Here is a 17,349-nt window from a genome sequence, read left to right as displayed (position 1 = left end):
AAATACACCAGGCCATGACCAAGCCCTTTGGTCCAGGAGGACAGCTGTGGCTGACAGATGGGCTTTTGGAGTCAGACATATTAGGATTTGAACTTTAATGCTGCCACTTCCTCTGTACCCTGGGTCAGGTCACTTAATGTCTTGCCTGTTGAGCCACTATTTACCGAGTATAGGCTTTGAATTGGACAGAGGTTGTGGTGAGCAAAACAGACGATAATTAGGGACAGGTGGATTCTGGCAATAAAACAAGTCCATCAAATAAGAAGTGGGAAGAAGAAACAGAATGTCCTGACAAAGCATGGAGGGAACATCTAGGTATATGGACTGAGAAAGGGACTTCTCTGAGGCCTGGAGGTCAGAAGGTCCAGCCATGCCAGCAGCTGAGAGAAGTATGTTCCTATGAAGGGCCAGGTGTGGGAGAGCTGGGTGTTTAAAAGCCAGAAAAAAGGGGAGAGTGGATAAAAGGAGTGAGTAAATGGCAGAGAATGCCCTGGCCTTTGTCAGCCAAGATAAAGAATTCAACTTTTAAGTAGGATGGAAAGCCATAAAAGGGAGAGATCTTACTGTTTTACTCTTTTTGCTTTGTGGTTTAATTTGATAACTACTGAGATGTCATTCCACCCCCCCCCATTATCCATTTGCATACTTTGGTGGATTGTCAGCTCATGCGCCCCACCCACTGGGCGGTTAGTGACTTTCTCATTAATTCGATGAGGTTTGTCTCAATTAAGGATTTTAATCTTTTGCGGTGTTTGTTGCATTTATTTTCCCCTGGTTACGGTTTGCTTTTTAATTTTCGTTTCTTTTGGGGCGTGGACCTTTTAAACCTTTGTACTTTAGTGTGTTAGAGTGTTCCCCCACCACTATTAAGCTTAAGGAGTCCCCCGCCATCGACGTTGGGTGAATTGTGTTGCTTGTGGTCCGTGTTGTCGTGGTTCCATGGTTTACACTGGGGAATTTTTCCATCTTCGTGTGCGGAGAGGAACAAACTCATCCTGCGGTGGTAAGGGCTCAGGATGTGGAGACCCCTGGGTCCCAGCGGGACGCCTCGGCAGGTAGCCCCCACTCTCCTAGGAATCTGCCGCCTCGTTACACAATTGACACAGAGGGCGGGGCTAAAGGCCTCTTGTACAGGCGAGAAAGCTGAGATTCCGCAGAAAGCTGGGAATCAGCGGTAAGCCTACATCCGAAGCGAAAACTGCAGCTGGGACGAGCTGGTGCCGTGGTGGCAGGCCGGGGGGCGGGGCGAAGGGAGGAGCGGTCGGGGAGCTGGAGCCCCTCCCCGGCCCCGCCCCTCCCCGGCCACGCCCCCCAGCCGCGTTTCCTGCACTGACCTTGGCACAGCCAGGCTCATTCCAGAGCGCCCCACCGCTGATTTCATTGGCTGCCTCGCTGTCCCCGCCCCCTGGAGACCTGCTGATTTTCGGGCCCAATCAGCAGGCGCGGCGGCGGCGGCGGCGGCGGCGAGTCTCGGAGGATCCGGGGCGCTGAGGTACCGGGGCTGGCAGGAGGGGCCGCGGTCCTGGAAGGGGAAGCGCGCGGGCCCTCAGCGGCGCCGCGGCTCAGGGGGGTGGGCCGCGCTTCTGCCTCGGGTACGAGCCGCCCTCCTGCTTCCGGAGGGGCGGCGACCGCCACCGTCTGCGGCTGGCCGGAGGTGGTTGGGGTGGAGGGCAGAGGTTGGAGGTCGTGCCTGTGTGGAATGTTGGGGTCCCGCCCATCTAAGCCCAGGAGCGGGCCGCGCCCCGTTTTCTTTTCGTCAGCGCCTGTGTGGGGACCGCCCTCCTTGCACGGAAAGGGCTCAGAGGGAAACTGAGGCCTTGGAGCCGCCGGGGTCCCTGGCGGGCCTTGAGCTCTTGAGCTCATTTTGGGAGCCGCCGCCTCCCTCCTCCGGGCCGGCGGGTCCGTAGGGCGCGGGCAGGAGGCGGTGGGCGGCACGGTCGCGCCGGGGGGCCCTAGCTGTCCCCGAAGGCGCCGCTCCCCTGGGCTCCGAAGGGCCCCACGCCGGCAGGTCGGAGGCTGTCATTCACCGCATTTGAGCTCTCGTTTCTGGAACCTCGCTCGGACCGCTCCGAGAGGGGAAAGCAGGTGGCGTGGCTTTTGCACTGGGCGGGAGGTGAAAATAAAACCAGGCGTGGGATGTAATGAAGGCAAGGGCAGCTGTGAGAAACTGGACGAATTTCGTAGTTCGACAGGAATTTTCTGCCCATCTTGGCCCACATACAACGTAATTCAAGCCTTCGGTATTGGAAATCAAAGTCTTTTATTCTCCTAGTTCTCATAAGCAAGTGCCCTTAGTCTTGACCTTCTTGGCGAGGGGACTCTGGAGTGTGTGAAGTAGTGAACCAGAATTGTTCTGTACAAAAGTTCCGAGTTAGGATCCTCAAAGCAAGGAAGCTGGAACAGCCCTTCGCTCTCATTGCAAGGGTCCCAGCAGCGTCTTTACCCCTGAGACCAAAAAGAGAAATTTCTTTATCTGCGTGGATTTGGGGGGGCACCACCCCCAAATAAGGGGGAAAGGAAGGATTCTTTCATTCTCTATGCAAAAGGGATGCAGTTAAGGGGAAAATGCTATTTTTTACACACCTCCCTCTCAACCCATCTCAGTGTACAACACATTGTTTTTTGTACTGATGGTGTCTCTGCAATGATCAGGGAAAAGCGTAATCTCTAACAAGACACTTCTCTTTAATGTAGCCGCAGAGGAATGAATGTGCCTTATGTGGAATTAACCATGGGGTTTGGTTTTCAGTTAAGAAAATGAGGCAGAAGGAAGTGTTAACCAAGACCTTTCAAGGCCCAGCCATTGTCTGTAGGACTCCAACCAGCCACGTTTACATGTTTGAGAACGGTGGTGGGGACTCCGGGGACTCCTCTGAGGAAGAGTCCCACCGTGTGGCTCTGCGGCCCCGGGGCAAGGAGCGCCAGAAGAAGGGTGACCACCACCCTCACCAGCCAGGAGCAGGGGACGTGGTGCTGCTGCAGCGGGAGCTGGCCCAGGAGGACAGCCTCAACAAGCTCGCTCTTCAGTATGGCTGCAAAGTAAGAAACCCCGCAGGTGAAGGTGCCATCTGTCCCTCGGCTCCTGCGTGCTCGGAGGAACAGAGCAATGCCCTGAAGGGTGGAGGCCATTGCTGCCCCTTCCTGACCCCCCAGAGGTGGTTTGGAGAGGCCTCTTGTAGCCGGAAGGGACTCTCCAATCTAGCCAGAGATGGAAGGCAGGTGGAAGTACTTTCAATTCTGAACCTTGAGATCATGAAAAGTGAGGGTTAGGAATCTCACGTGTTGGAGCAGTTCCCTCTCTGCAAAGTACTTCTCTCCCTGCCCCTCCAAACTGAATTTCGGAAACTTTTTTTTTTTTTTTTTTTTTTTAAGTAGGCTCCACACCCAGTGTGGAGACCAATGTGGGGGGCTTAAACTCAAAATCCTGAGATCAAGACCTGGGCTGAGATCAGGAGCCAGATGCTTAGGGGCACCTGGGTGGCTCAGTCAGTTAGGGCCCTACCTTCAGCGCAGGTCATGATCCCAGGGTCTTGGGATCGAGCCCCAGCGGGGATCTGCTGCTTCCTCTCCCTCTACCCTTCCCCCTGGCTTGTGCTTTCTGTCTTTCTCTCAAATAAATAAAATCTTTAAAAAAAAAAAAAAAGTCAGATGCTCAGGGAACTGAGCCACCCAGATGTCCCCCTCCGGCTCCCCCACCTTTTTTTTTTTTTTCCCCCCCAGGCACATTTTAAGACCTACTAGGGCCAAAGATGCCAGCAGAATTTATCCAAGATTTGTTTGGTAGGCTTGCTTTTTTAGCTGCTTCACTTTTTCTGACCCTTTCTTGTTGCTTATAGCTTATTTGGTCAAGTTTTATGTCCTCTCTTAGAACTGCATGATCTAGCCTTTGTACGCTGTGTATCTGTATAACCCTGTTTCTCTCTTTAATTATGTTTTTAGCATTCAGAGTGATTAACATGGCAAAGTAAGTAGGAAAGTATTTATGGAATTGCTGCATTTTCTCCTAGATTGAAACGATTTATTTCATTTCGCTAATGACACTGTTACAACTTTCTGTGGCCTCCCCTAAGGCTATCTAACCAATATATTTTAGAAACCTTTTCCTCCTTAGTTTCTTGTCATTTATCTAACAAGGTTCAAATGGTTAAACACATTGTATAGGATGCTGTATTTCCCAGAAGAAATAAAGAGGCTGGTCTCTAGGGACTTACTGTGGTCTCTCAGTTGTACTGAGAATTTTCTGTAGGCATACAGTGTGGTTTATGGAACATGGGCTGACAATGAATCCAACCCCACACTGAGTGGATGCAGTGGGCTTCCTGGAATACTGATGTCTAATACATCTGTGAAGATGTTACATATAATGCTTCCAAAAAGCAATCAATTTTCCAATGTAAAGTAAATATAAATTTGGTGTTAATTCACTAAGGGCAAAGACAAACAGGTCTCAAGCTGGTTTAGTTTCCAGGTGTGATCTGTTAAAAATATCTGCCACCTCAATTCAATTAGATGATGAAAACAGTTGCTCAATAAGTGAAATAATAGAGATGATTGATTTGAATTAGGTGTTATCTAAAGGTCTGTGGCTGTATTTACACTCTAGTTAGTGGGCTTATGAGTCAAATCTTAAGGTCCACCTCTAATGCTTTCAAGTTAAGTTCAAACATTAGCTTGAGGGAGGGTTTCTCTTTGACTTAACGGTCTGCACCAACCATCCCTTAAGATTCGACTGTGGAAGGAGTTTGTCCCGAACTTTGTAAAACTCATAGTGCTGTTCCTTTCTCTTCCAGTCCTAAAATTGCAACAGATTTCAGTCCATACTTTCCAGCTTGATTCATGATTTTCTATATGTTTCTAATTATCACAATTGTGTGAAATCTTCCGAAGTGTATTACCCCTAGGTCCCTTTATTTAGAAAATAAATTTATATGCCATACAGCACTTCTGGGCAAGAAAACATGGTAGAATCATGAGGACATACCTCTTTAAGTATTATAACAGTTAAAATACGTTGAGTGTGGAGCTGGCTGAGGCTTTGTGTTTGGGGATCCCTAATATAATCAGCTACTGAATTGGGTTCTGATGTGGGAGGGAAGTCAGCCAGATGGGGGCACTGTTGCCTCAAAAGTTAGAAGAAGTAGAAAGGGATATAAGCTTTTTAAGTTGGCCGTGGTTGGGTTTCACCTAAAAACATTTTGTTGCGGTCACACTTTGAATTAGCAAAAGACTCTTCCAAAACTGATCTTGTGTTTTTCAAACTTGTAAATCTGTATGGAAATGTGATGATTAAGCTATACATTCCGGCTGAGTTAAAGCCAAAAAACAGTTGTATTCAGCCTAAACTAATTTTGTGCCTAGGTGCGGTTTTCCAATATTCATCAGATTCGTAAGCGGGGTGGGCTTGGATCCTCTTCCAGAAAGAGCTACTTTTTGGATATTCATTCTAAGGAGTTTACATGTTTTGTGCTGTTTGTCTTCGTGGCTTTCCTAGGTTGCAGATATCAAGAAAGTCAACAACTTCATCAGAGAACAAGACTTATATGCTTTGAAATCTATTAAGATTCCAGTGAAAAATCATGGGATCCTTACAGAGACCCACAGAGAACTCAGACCCCTCCTGAGCCCATCCTCAGAGACCAGAGTGACCTTCGAGGAGCAGCCAGACCCAGATAGAGCAGCTGTAGGCGCCGGTGCCCTCTCCAGCCCACTGACAGACTTCTTTAAGGGCATTGACCAGAATATTGAGCGCGCGGTGCAGTCAGAAATCTTTTTAAATGAAAGTTACTCGGCAGAGACCTCCAATCAGCCACTGCTCCCGACTTCTCCAAAGACCCCCACGAACGGTGCCGACTGTGGAATTCAGTGGTGGAATGCCGTTTTTATCATGCTTCTAATTGGGATTGTTTTACCAGTTTTTTATTTGGTCTATTTTAAAATACAAGCTACTGGCGAGATCCCCAGTAGCTTGAACACAACTGCTGTCCCCAATGGCTCGATGAGCGTGAGTGCAGTTCCAGGGCAAGCCCCCAGATTAGCAGTTCCAGTGCCAACTGTCCCCTCTGCAGACAGCCAGTTCAGTCAAACCACCCAGGCAGGGAACTAGCTCTTGTTTCTAAATAATCAGGCCAGTGTTAGCATTTGGCCTCTTAATGTGGATCACCTGACATCGGTCATATCCTAGGGTGCTGCCTTTCCTTTTCTATGACCTACGGACATGTCTCAGAAGCTGCCGTTGTATTCTCCAGAACATTTGACCCTGAGGAATAGGCTGACCTAATCCAAGGCTGTGGGAGCCAAAACATGCGCCCCCCCTGCCATCCCCCTACATCCAGAGGTACAGGAAGAGACATTTGCATGTGACACATGCCATTTCTTGAAGGTATATAGTGGACTGGCACTGCATGGGCCCCCAAGTTGGAAGTGTTTGGAAGTTGAGGAGCAGCATTGGACCTTCACTGTGGGAGCCTCTGAGGTCAGCTTTGGTCACTTTGCTGTTTGCAGTGTCCTCTGCCGTGACACGTGGTGCTCTTTGTCTCCCTGGCAAAGGTGCTGTCCAGCAGTGGTGAATATCACCCTGTTTTGGAGTATGACCGAATTATAATTAGCTCTATTTCATATTTGTCCCACCAGTTAGCCTTTTTGAGGCAACGTCACTTCTAGGATCAAAAAAGTCCTGAATCCGAATTGCTCTAATACTGAATAAATGGCAGGTGTGTACCTTGTACTTCTAGAACTACTTAGGGGTACACAGGCCTGCTTTAAGCTGCTGCATGGTATGGCCAGCACTTCCTGGCTAGATCATTTGGAGCTTTTGCTCAGTTTCTTCTGAAGAGCATCCCCACTGCGGTGGCTAATCAGATTACCCAAGTTAGCATTCTTGGGAAGGATTCGTGCTGCCCAGTGCCTGGAGCTGAGTAGGTGCAGAGAGAAAGAGGAGTGCCTATCGCCAAGGTCTCAACATGTGACACATCTAAGGCCAAACAGTCAATGCCAGTCACCAGTCTGGCATTGCTGAGAGCAGCAGCCCCTTGAGACACTTGGAAGGGTGATACAGGGAGAATGGGTGTGCTTCCTGCTGCTTCCCTGACTCTAATCTTGGGAAGTCTAGAGCCATTGCCCCAGAATCAGGCTCAGTGTTTTCTTTGTCTAAATACACTTTATATAGTGTAGCTCATAATGTTAAAAGACCAAACCACAAGCTCCCATCAGCCGGAGGTTTTCCCGTCTACACAGCAGGTGTCTGCTGCAACATGCTGGAGGCTCAAGGGAGGCCTGGGTCAGCCTCAGGCCTCGCAGGTGGAGCAGGGGTACACGAGGTGAGGGTGAAGGCCTGTTTGGCTGGAGCCCATCTTGGTCCCATGGAAGGGTGGAAATGGGCTTACATGGTTCGGAGGAGCCTGCCTTCAGGGAGGAAGACTGCACAAATGCTGAGCTTGGAGGTGGTTTATGTCCCTGGACACATCAGGCCTAGAGATGAACTGGGAAGATTTCTTCAAGTAAGAGGAAGGGAGTGTGGTGGCAAGAGTGCTTGAAATGGGCTTCTCATTTTTCTCCTCTCAGCTGTGTGGGGAACGATTTGCCCTGGGTTCAGTTGGTTGGTAAACTTAAAGTATCTTCAGAAGGAAATCCTTTCTTCAAAACCAAAATGGTCTTCAGGATAGAATGAACTTGTGGATCTTTGCTACAGGAACTGCTTTGATCATGTGATTGTTTTTCCAGCCAGAAGTGTGTGCTCACTGTGCCCCTGGAGGCTGCAGGTTTCTCTAATGTATCATTAACTTCACCAGGCAGAGCCTAGAGACCCATGGGGAAATGGCTTTTGCTGGGCAAAGAATAAATATATGTATCTCTTACTTTAAAAAAATGGAATAAAATAATTTCTTCTGTGAAGAAAAATTGAGGATTCTTTTTTTTTTTTTCAACTGGGGTGGTAATTCAGAATTAAAAGATGTGTGACAATGTTGGAGAACATGGAGGTGCCCCTGTCCAGGGGTGTCCCCCCAGGACTTGTGCTGCTCAAGGTCGAACAGGTGAAGAACAGAAGTGGTAAACCAGCAGGGTCTCACTGATTGGTCTGTACAAAGTGCTTTAAAGTGGTTTTGTTTAGTATACATAAGAGCTACCATGAAGCTTGTTTTCTACACATTTTACTACATTTATAGTGTCTTGGGAGTTAATGTTTTAAAGAAGTAATTAGAGGGGTGCCTGGGTGGCTCAGTGGGTTAAAGCCTCTGCCTTTGGCTCAGGTCATGATCCCAGGGTCCTGGGATCGAACACCGCATCACATTGGCTCTCTGCTCAGCAGGGAGCCTGCTTCCTCCTCTCTCTCTGCCTGCCTCTCTGCCTACTTGTGATCTCTGTCAAATAAATAAAATCTTTAAAGAAGTAATTAGATTTGATAGGAAATGTTCAGTCTTTTCATTGAACTGTAGTGCCCAACACTGTGGACACCTGGGGAATCTACGTCATCAGGAAAATGATGCTCCCGTTTTACCCTGGAGTGACAAGGCTGCAGAGACCAAGCCGAAGTCCAGGGTCACCCTGAGCAGGACTGCCCAGTCAAGGCCATGCCACAGTCCTTCCTCGGGAAGGTAGTTCTTTAAACTGCCTCTGTTAATAATGAAGTCTTCCTGGGGTTGAAGAAGAATGGTAAAGGTTCTTTTTTCTCTACATCCCTACCAGCATTTGTGATCTCTTGTCTTTTTGATGATAGCTATTCTAACAGACATGAGGGGATATCTCACTGTGGTTTTGATTTGCATTTCCCTAATGATTCGTGATGTTGAGCACCTTCCCATGTACCTGTTGGCCCTTTGTATAACTTCTTTGGGAAAATATCTATTCAGGTGCTTTGCCATTTTTTAAAATTGTTACATTTCTTTCTTTTCACTGCTCAGTTGTGTGAGTTCCTGATGTATTTGGGCTGTTAACTCTTTATTGGATATATGGTTTGCAAATATTTTTTCCCATTCCGTAGGTTGTCTTCATTTCGTTGATTGTTTCTTTTGCTATGAAGGTTTTTAGTTTGATTTAGTCTCGCTTGTTTATTTTTGCTTCTGTTACTTGTGCTTTTGGTGTCCTATCCAGAAAATCATTGCCAAGACAAGTGTCAAGGAGTTTACCATAAAGGAGCTTACATTCAAGTTGTTAATCCATTTTGAGTTAATTTTGGGGAGTGGAAAAAGATAGAGGTCTTTCATTTTTGTACACCTGAAAACCCATTTTCTCGGCACCATTTATTGAGGAGACTCTTCTCCATTGAGTTTTCTTGGCTCCCTTCTCAGTATGACTGTATAGGCACCGATCGATGTATTTCTGGGTTCTCACTTCTGTTCTGCTGGTCTGTATCTGTTTTAATGCCATTACCACATGGTTTTGATTACTATAGCTTTATAATATAGCTTGAAATCGGAACGTGTTATGCCCCTGCTTTGTACTTATTTCTCAGGATTCCTTTGGCTATTCAGTCTTTTGTGCTTCCATATAAATTTTAGGATTTTTTTCTACTTCTGTAAAATTTGCCATTGAAATCTTGATAGGGATAGCATTGAATCTATAGACGGTTTTAAGTAATATGGAACGGTAAACAGTATTCAGTTTTTCAGCCCATGAACACAGGATACCTTTCCATTTATTTTTATCTTTTTTCATCAGTGTCTTTTTGTAGTGTCCAGTATTCTTTCACCTCCTTGGTTAAATTTATTCTTAACTATTTGTTTCTGATGTTACTGCAAATGGAATCATTTTATTTCTTTTCAGGTCATTCATTGTTAGTGTATAGACATGCTACTGATTGTTGTATGTTAATTTTGTATCCTGGAACTTTACCAAATTCATTGCTAAGATCTAGTTTTTGTTTTTTGTTTTTTGTTTTTTTTAATGGAGTCTTTAGGATTTTGTATACATAAAATCATGTCATCTACAAATAGAGACAATTTTACTTACTTTTTTTTTTTTTTTCCAATTTCCTGCTTTTTATTTTTTTTTTCTTGCCTGATCACTCTGGCTAGGGCTTCCAGGACTGTGTTGAATAAGAGCAGTGAGAGTGAGCTTGTTTTTGTTACTGATCTTAGAGAAAAAGATTTCACCCCTTCATCATCAAGCATAATCTTAGCTGTGGCCTTGTCATACATAGCCATTGTAATGTTGAGGACATTCCTTCTACACCTAATTTGTTAAAAGAGTTTTTATCATGAATAGATTTTGAATTTTGTCAAATGTTTTTTCTCCATCTATTGAGAGGATCATATGATTTTTGTCCTTCATTTTGTTAATAAGGTGCATCACATTGATTGCATATGTTAAACCACCTTCTGACCCTGAGATAAATCCCACTTGGTCATGGTGAATGATCTCTGTAATGTGCTGCTGAATTTGGTTTGCTGGTATTTTATTGAGAATTTGAGAATTGGCTTATAGTGTTCTTTCCCGGCTTTGGTATCAGGTAGTGCCTGATACTTTTCTACCTTTGGTCAGGCCTCATAAAATAAGTTTGGAAATGTTTCCTTTTTTTTTAAGTTTGGGAAAAGTATTGGCATTAATTCTTCTTTAAATGTTTGGTAAAAGCCACCGTGAAACCATCTGGTCCTGGGTTTTTCTTTTTGGGCAGATTTTTGATTACTGATTCAATCTTTTTACTAGTATGGATCCATTCTGATTTTCTGTTTCTTCCTGATTCAGTCTTGGTAGATTATATATTTTTAAAAATTTTTGTATTTATTCTAGATTGTCCAGTTTGTAGGTGAATAGTTGTTCACAGTAGTCTCTTATGATCCTTTGTGTATTTGTGGTATCAGTTGTGATGTCTCCTTTTTCTTTTATAATTTTGTTGACTTGGGTCTTCTCTCTTTTTTCCTTGCTTAGTCAAGCTAAAGGTTTATCAGTTTTGTTTATCTTTTCAAAGAACCAGCTGTTAGTTTTATTAATCTTTTCTATTGTTTTCCTATTCTCTATTTGATTTATCTGCTCTAATCTGTTGTTTCCTTCTTTCTGCTAATGTTGGGTTTACTTCATTCTTCTTTTTCTAGTTTCTTAAAATGTTAGATTGCTTATTTAAGATCTTTCTTGTTTCTTAATGTAAGTGCTTATTGCTATGAATTTTCTTCTTTTAACTGCTTTCTGCACATATTACGTAAGTTTTGGTATGTTGTGTTTCCATTTTAGTTTGTCACAGGAGAGTTTTTTATTTCCCTCTTTAATTTCCTCTTTGATCGATCTGTTGTTTAAAAGAGTGGTGTTTAGGGGTGCCTGGGGGCTCAGTTGGTTAAGCCTCTGCCTTTGGCTCAGGTCATGGTCTCAGGGTCCTGAGATTGAGCCCTGCATTGGGCTCTCTGCTCAGCAGGGAGCCTGCTTCCCTCTCTCTCTCTGCCTGCCTCTCTGCCTACTTGTGATCTCTCTCTCTGTCAAAAAAAAAAAAAAAAAAAAAAGATAGAGTGGTGTTTAATTTCCATTTCTCCATGAATTTTCCTGTTTTCTTCCTGTTACTGATTTCCAGTTTCATATCATTGTGTTCAGAGAAGATACATGATATGATTTTAACCTTGAATTTTCTTTGACTCGTTTTGTGGCCTAATGTATGTCTGTCCTAGAAAATGTTTCATAGGCACTTGATAATAATGTATATTCTGTTGTAGGATAATAATGCTCTCTGTATATCTGTTAGGTCCATTTGGTCTATACTGTTCAAATCCACTTTTTTTTTAATTGATTCTCTGAATGATATATCCATTGTTGAAAGTGAGGTATTAAAGTCTCCAATAATTATTGTATTGCTGTTTGTTTTTCCTTTATCCTTTGTTTTATTCAGGTGCTCTAATGTTGAATGCATAAATACTTACATTTTATATCTTTTTGATGGATTGACCCCTTTATCTGTGTGTAATGACCTGTGTCTCTTACCATTTTTAGTTTAAAATCTGTTCTGCTTGGTCTAAGTACAGCTACCCCTGTTTGGTTGTTTTTGTTTGGTTACTGTTTGCTTGAAATATCGTTACCCATCTCTTCACTCACAGTCTGTGTATCTTTGAGGCCAAAGTGAGTTTCTGGTAGGCAACATATCATTGGGTCTTGTGGTTTTTCTTTTTTTTTTTTTCAATCTGTTCATCTATTTTATGTCTTTTGACTGAAAAATTTAATCCATTTATGTTTAAAGTAACTATTGATAGGTAAGGACTTACTGTTGCCATTTCATTGTTTTCTGGCTGTTTTGTAGATCCATTGCTCCTTGTTTCTTCTCCTACTGTCTTGTTTTGTATTTTGGTGTCTTGTGGTATCAGTATGCTTTGAATTCTTTATCATTTCTTTGTTTTATTTTTTGTTGTGATAACTACAGATTTTCTCTTTATGGTTACCATGAGGCTAACATAAAGTATCAGAATTATGACAGCGTATTTTAAACTGATAACAATTTCTATAGCATTCCTAAACTATGCTTTTACTTCTGCTCTCCCTTACATTTTAGGTTATTGATGTTAAAGTTTACATATTTTTTATATTGTGAAACAATAACATTGTAATTATGGTTGTTTTACTACTATTTTTATTATTTATTTATTTATTTATTTTAATATTTTATTTATTTAGTCATGAGAGACAGAGGGAGAGAGAGAAGCAGAGGCAGAGGGAGAGGCAGGTTCCCCAAGGAGCAAGGAGCCTGATGTGGGACTCGATCCCAGGACCCTGATGCGGGACTTGATCCCAGGACCCTGGGATCATGACCTGAGCCTAAGGCAGATTCTTCACCGTCCGAGTCACCCAGGTGCCCTATTTTTTATCTTTTAAATTAGAGCTATAAATGAATTATGCATCACAATTACTGTTTTATAGAATCTAATTTTTTTTTAATTTTTTTATTTATTCATTTGATGGAAAGAGATCACAAGTAGGCAGAGAGGCAGGCAGAGAGGGAGGGGGAAGCAGGCTCCCTGCTGAGCAGAGAGCCCGATGCGGGGCTTGATCTCAGGACCCTGAGATCATGACCTGAGCTGAAGGCAGAGGCTTAACCCACTGAGCCACCCAGGCGCCCCTAGAATCTAATTTTGACTACGTATTTACTGTTACCAGATAGTTTTATGTTACTTTCTTATGTTTTTATGACCTTAATCAGCATCCTTTTAATTCCACTAAAGAACTCCCTTTAACATTTCTTGGAAGGCAAGTTTAGTGGTGATGAAATCCCTCTGCTTTTGTTTGTTTTGGAAAGTATAGCTCTCCTTCATTTCTGGAGGACAACTTGCTGGGTATAGAACTCTTGGCTGACAGTTTTCTTTTTCTTTGAATATTATGAATATATCATCCCTGGCCTGAAATGTTCCTGTTGAGAAATCTGATGGTAGTCTTATGGGAATTACCTTGTGTGTAACTTCTCTCTTTTTTGTTGCTGCTTTCAAAGTTCTTTGTCTTTGACTTTTGACATTTTAATTACGATGTGTCGCAGTGTAGCCCTATTCAGGTTCAACCTATTTACAGTCCTTTTGGCCTCGTGGATCTGGATGCCCATCTCTCTTTCCAGGTTTGGGAAGTTAGCAGCCATTATTGTTTTAAGTATACTTTCTGTCCTTTTCTCTTTCTCTTCTCCCTTTTTCTTCTCCATTTGTGTTCCTTAAGTCTTGTATGCTTTCTTCACTCTTCCTCATTTTTCTTTTCTTTTCTCTGGATAATTTCAAATATCCTCTCTTCTAGATCATTGATTCTTTGGCCTTGTCAAGTCTGTTTTGAAGCTCTCTATTAAATTCTTCAGTCATTGTATTTTTTTCAACTTTAAGATCTCTTTTTTTTAATAGTTTCTTTTTCTTTGTTGAACTGTTCTGTTCATGCATTGTTTTCTTAATTTGGTTTAGTTGTCTGTGTATTCTTATAGTTCACTAAACTTTTTAAAGAGGAATTTAAGGGGATCATTCTGAATTCTTTGACAGTTAATAGATTTTCATTCTTTAGGGTCAGTTATTGGAGCTTTATTAGTTTCCTTTGGCAGTGTCACCTGTATCTGATACTTTGTAATTCTTGATTACTGACATTGGTGTATACACATTTGAAAAGTTTTCTTTACAGGTTCTAGACTTTACAGGTGGTCAAGCCCTGCAAACTCCCCCATAGTCACCATGGGGCAAGCGTGGATGCTCTCAGGGAGGGGCCCACAATGCTGAGGGAGCTGGATGTCCACCCTGGTCTCTCTTTTCCTTCCAGAGGAACAGTAGGCTATTGGTGTGCTACTTCGCCAGCCTGAGTGAGGGGCAATGTAGTCGATGTGTAGCTAATTCTCTACCTTTCTAATGTGATCTGTCTTGGTCTCTGTGGTGCTTCAACCTCACCTCCATATTCTAGGATTCTCTCAGTGGTGTCTTGTCCATGAATAATTGTTATTGTTCTTGGGGGTGGGAAGGAGTAAAGTCAGGATTGATATATGTTGTCATCTTGAGGATGGGCCGAGGGAAGGAGGGAGAGAGAGAGAATCCTCACGCAGACTCCCTGCTGGGCACGGAGCCTGATGCAGGGCTGGATCCCAGTACTCTGAGATCATGACCTGAGCTGAAATCAAGGGATAGATGCTCAATGGACTGAGCCACACAGTTGCTCCAGGAAGCTCTTCTTAAAAGGGTTTGCTACCCACTTGTAGGTACAATGCAGGGGGCAATGCTGCCTGTTCCCTGTGGGTTTTTCCCCAGCTACGACCATAGCTTTCATGTTGCTTTTTATTTTAATTTTTTTGTTATTGTTTATTTATTTTTGAAAGATTTTATTTACCTGAGAGAGTGCATGTGCACAAGTAGGGAGAGGGGCAGAGGGAGAAGCAGGGTCCCCACTGAACACAGAGCCTGACACTGGGCTTGATCCCACCACCCTGAGCCAAAGTGAGCAGCTTAACTGACTGAGCCACCCAGGTGCCCCTCATGTTGCTTTTTAAATGAGCAAAGAAGCTTCCCTCTCCTGGCCTGTCTTCTACCATTCCTTGAAAGCCTTTTCCTGACATAAGCCAGGAGTTCTTAGCGGAAATGTGTGTCTTAAAAAGTTACAACATTTGTATATGAGATGGGGTTTTAAAGTGTTTGCTTTCCCTAGCAGGAGATCAGGGTATCTGTCCCTGTGCTTTGGCAGGTTCTCCACTCCCCCATACCTGGTGCCTAGAGGGAGTGGCAGAGAAGACGATGGGATGACCTCCTAGTAGACTAATGTATCCGTTTATTAAAGCAGCGTACTTGGAGCCCTGCACCAGCCGGGTGCTGGCTGGGGTGGTGCTGAGAGTTGAGGAAGGTTTGCCTGGAAGATACCAGCTGGGGGATGGTCACAGCTCCATGTAAGGCCTAGGCTGCCGTGGCTGGAGTGTGGAGGGGAGAAGTGGAAGAAGAACTCAAGTTCCTGAACTGAGACAGTAGCCACTTGGGTTGGCAAGGCAGGAGCCTGAGCTTGGCTATAGGAAGGACCCAAACAGATGTGAAGATTTCTCTTTGGGAAAAGACTGGGATGCAGTGCAGAATAAAAATAATCCCCTGGGTGGCTCAGTGGGTTAAGCCGCTGCCTTCGGCTCAGGTCATGATCTCAGGGTCCTGGGATCGAGTCCCGCATCGGGTTCTCTGCTCCGCGGGGAGCCTGCTTCCTCCTCTCTCACTCTCTGCCTGCCTCTCTGCCTACTTGTGATCTCTCTGTGTCAAATGAATAAATAAAATCTTAAAAAAAAATAATAATCCTCATTTAAACCATGGCACTCCCGAGATGGTAGATGATGCTCTAAGAGCTTTATCACCAACTCACTTCCTTACGGTGTCCTCGGGAGGTTGGCACTTACTCTTCCTGTTTTGTTAACGGAAAAATGAAGCTAAGATCATGTAACTTGCAAATGGGGATGTGGGAGTCCCACCCAGGCTGACTGGCTTGGGACCCTGGGGTCTTGAACCCCTTTGCTTGGGACTTTGCTGCTCTCTGCCTCCCAAAACAGGGTTTTAGGAGGAGGCAGAATTGAGAGAAGAGAAGCAAGAGAAGAACTGAGAAAATATCTCTGGTCCCCAATGTGCTACTGGCCACACCTGTTAAGACGTTAGATCCCTGCCTTCACCTGAGGGAGAACTGTGGAATCAGAATTTACCTGCCTATTTCCTGGGTGGTGCCAGTGAGCCAGGCTCCTTGACTCTGAGAAATAAACCTCCTTTGTGTCAGTAAAGGAAACTTCCCCGAAACTTAGCCATTTCCCCGAAATACTTAACACCTTGGGACAAGGTTCCTCGAAGCTTATTTTCAGAGAGGAGGGCCAGTAGGGCATGGGGAGTGGTGAGAGGGGGAAGGTACAGGATCCATTTTTGTCTGTTCTCCGGGAGCCACCTGGGTACGACAGCTTCTGAGGAGAGATGGGCCACCCTCCCTGCCCCCTGCATGGTCAGGCCCCACAGCCCTGGGAAGGATTGGCATGGCGGTGATGTGCAGATCCTACCTGGGCCCTGGGCCCTCTTCCATCCCTCCCTCCTTTCTGCAGGAGTCCCAAGGGACAACTACAGCAGTGCTCTGGGGGGGCTCTAATCACAGGGAGACCTTCCCAGAACTTTAGGAAATACTGTTATTTTGAATCCCACTGGCCACCCGGAGTAAGGAACATGTGTTACCATTCATTCATTCATTCACAAACTTTCAGAGCACCTATTATATGCCAAGAGGCTATGTGAAAGCAAGGCATTGGCCCTGCCCTCAAGGTGCTTCTAATCTGGGGGGAAAGGTAAAATTTATATTAAGGGCGCTGATGTGGTAAAAAGTGCTGGGCACCGTGAGAAGGTAAGAAGATAAGATGATTCATGGTGGATAAAACAAGAAAGGTTTTCTAGAGAAGATGGCATTTCCTTAGGTGACACCTGAAGTCGGAGGCGGGGGAGCTATCTTTCGATATCTTGTCTTCATTTTCTTTTGATATATACTTAGAAATGGGATTGCTGGGTCATATGGTAGTTTTATTTTTAATTTTTCGAGGAACCTCCATGCCATTTTCCATAATGACTGAAACAACTTATGCTCCCACCAACAGAGCATAAGGGTTCTCTTTTTTCCACACCCTTACGCTTGTTACCTCTTTTTGCTGAAGGTGAGATGATACCTCATTTTGGTTTTGATTTACGTTTTCCTGATGAGTAGTGATGTTGAGCATCTTTTCATGTACCCGTTTGTCATCCTTATGTCTTCTTTAGGAAAATGTCTACTTAGATCCTCTGCCCATTTTTAAATCAGATGGCTTGTTTTTATACTATTGAACTGTATGTGTTTTTATGTATTTTGATTATTAACCCCTTATCAGCTATGTGGTTTGCAAATATCTTCTCCCATTCGTATTCCCATTTCATTTTGTTGTTTCTTTTGCTTTTTAGTTTGATGTTG

General features: G+C 44.2%; 1 protein-coding gene across 3 annotated transcripts; it reads left to right on the top strand.

The window, feature by feature from the left end:
- Positions 1 to 1,390: 1,390 nt before the first annotated feature.
- Positions 1,391 to 7,043, top strand: LYSMD4 (LysM domain containing 4). 3 transcript variants are annotated; one of them, XM_032342194.1, is made up of 3 exons: positions 1,391 to 1,492; positions 2,750 to 3,219; positions 5,492 to 7,043. In XM_032342194.1, exons 2-3 carry the CDS (start codon positions 2,758 to 2,760, stop codon positions 6,101 to 6,103), a joined length of 1,074 nt encoding a protein of 357 aa, XP_032198085.1. In that variant the 5' UTR covers positions 1,391 to 1,492; positions 2,750 to 2,757; the 3' UTR covers positions 6,104 to 7,043. The 3 variants fall into 3 exon arrangements, with proteins under 3 accessions (XP_032198085.1, XP_032198086.1, XP_032198087.1); XM_032342195.1 differs by having other exon boundaries at positions 1,471 to 2,085; XM_032342196.1 differs by lacking the exon at positions 1,391 to 1,492 and having other exon boundaries at positions 2,572 to 3,039.
- Positions 7,044 to 17,349: the final 10,306 nt, after the last annotated feature.

The sequence above is a fragment of the Mustela erminea genome, chromosome 5, assembly GCF_009829155.1.
Source record: "Mustela erminea isolate mMusErm1 chromosome 5, mMusErm1.Pri, whole genome shotgun sequence".
NCBI classification, from domain to species: Eukaryota; Metazoa; Chordata; class Mammalia; order Carnivora; family Mustelidae; genus Mustela; species Mustela erminea.
This window is presented reverse-complemented; position numbering and strand designations above follow the sequence as displayed.

Excerpts from the sequence above, each read along its gene's own strand:
- LYSMD4 (XM_032342194.1), top strand. The coding sequence starts at position 2,758 with ATGAGGCAGAAGGAAGTGTTAACCAAGACCTTTCAAGGCCCAGCCATT. Across the intron at positions 3,220-5,491 it reads TAGCCAGAGATGGAAGGCAG|GTTGCAGATATCAAGAAAGT; the intron begins GTGGAAGTACTT and ends TGGCTTTCCTAG.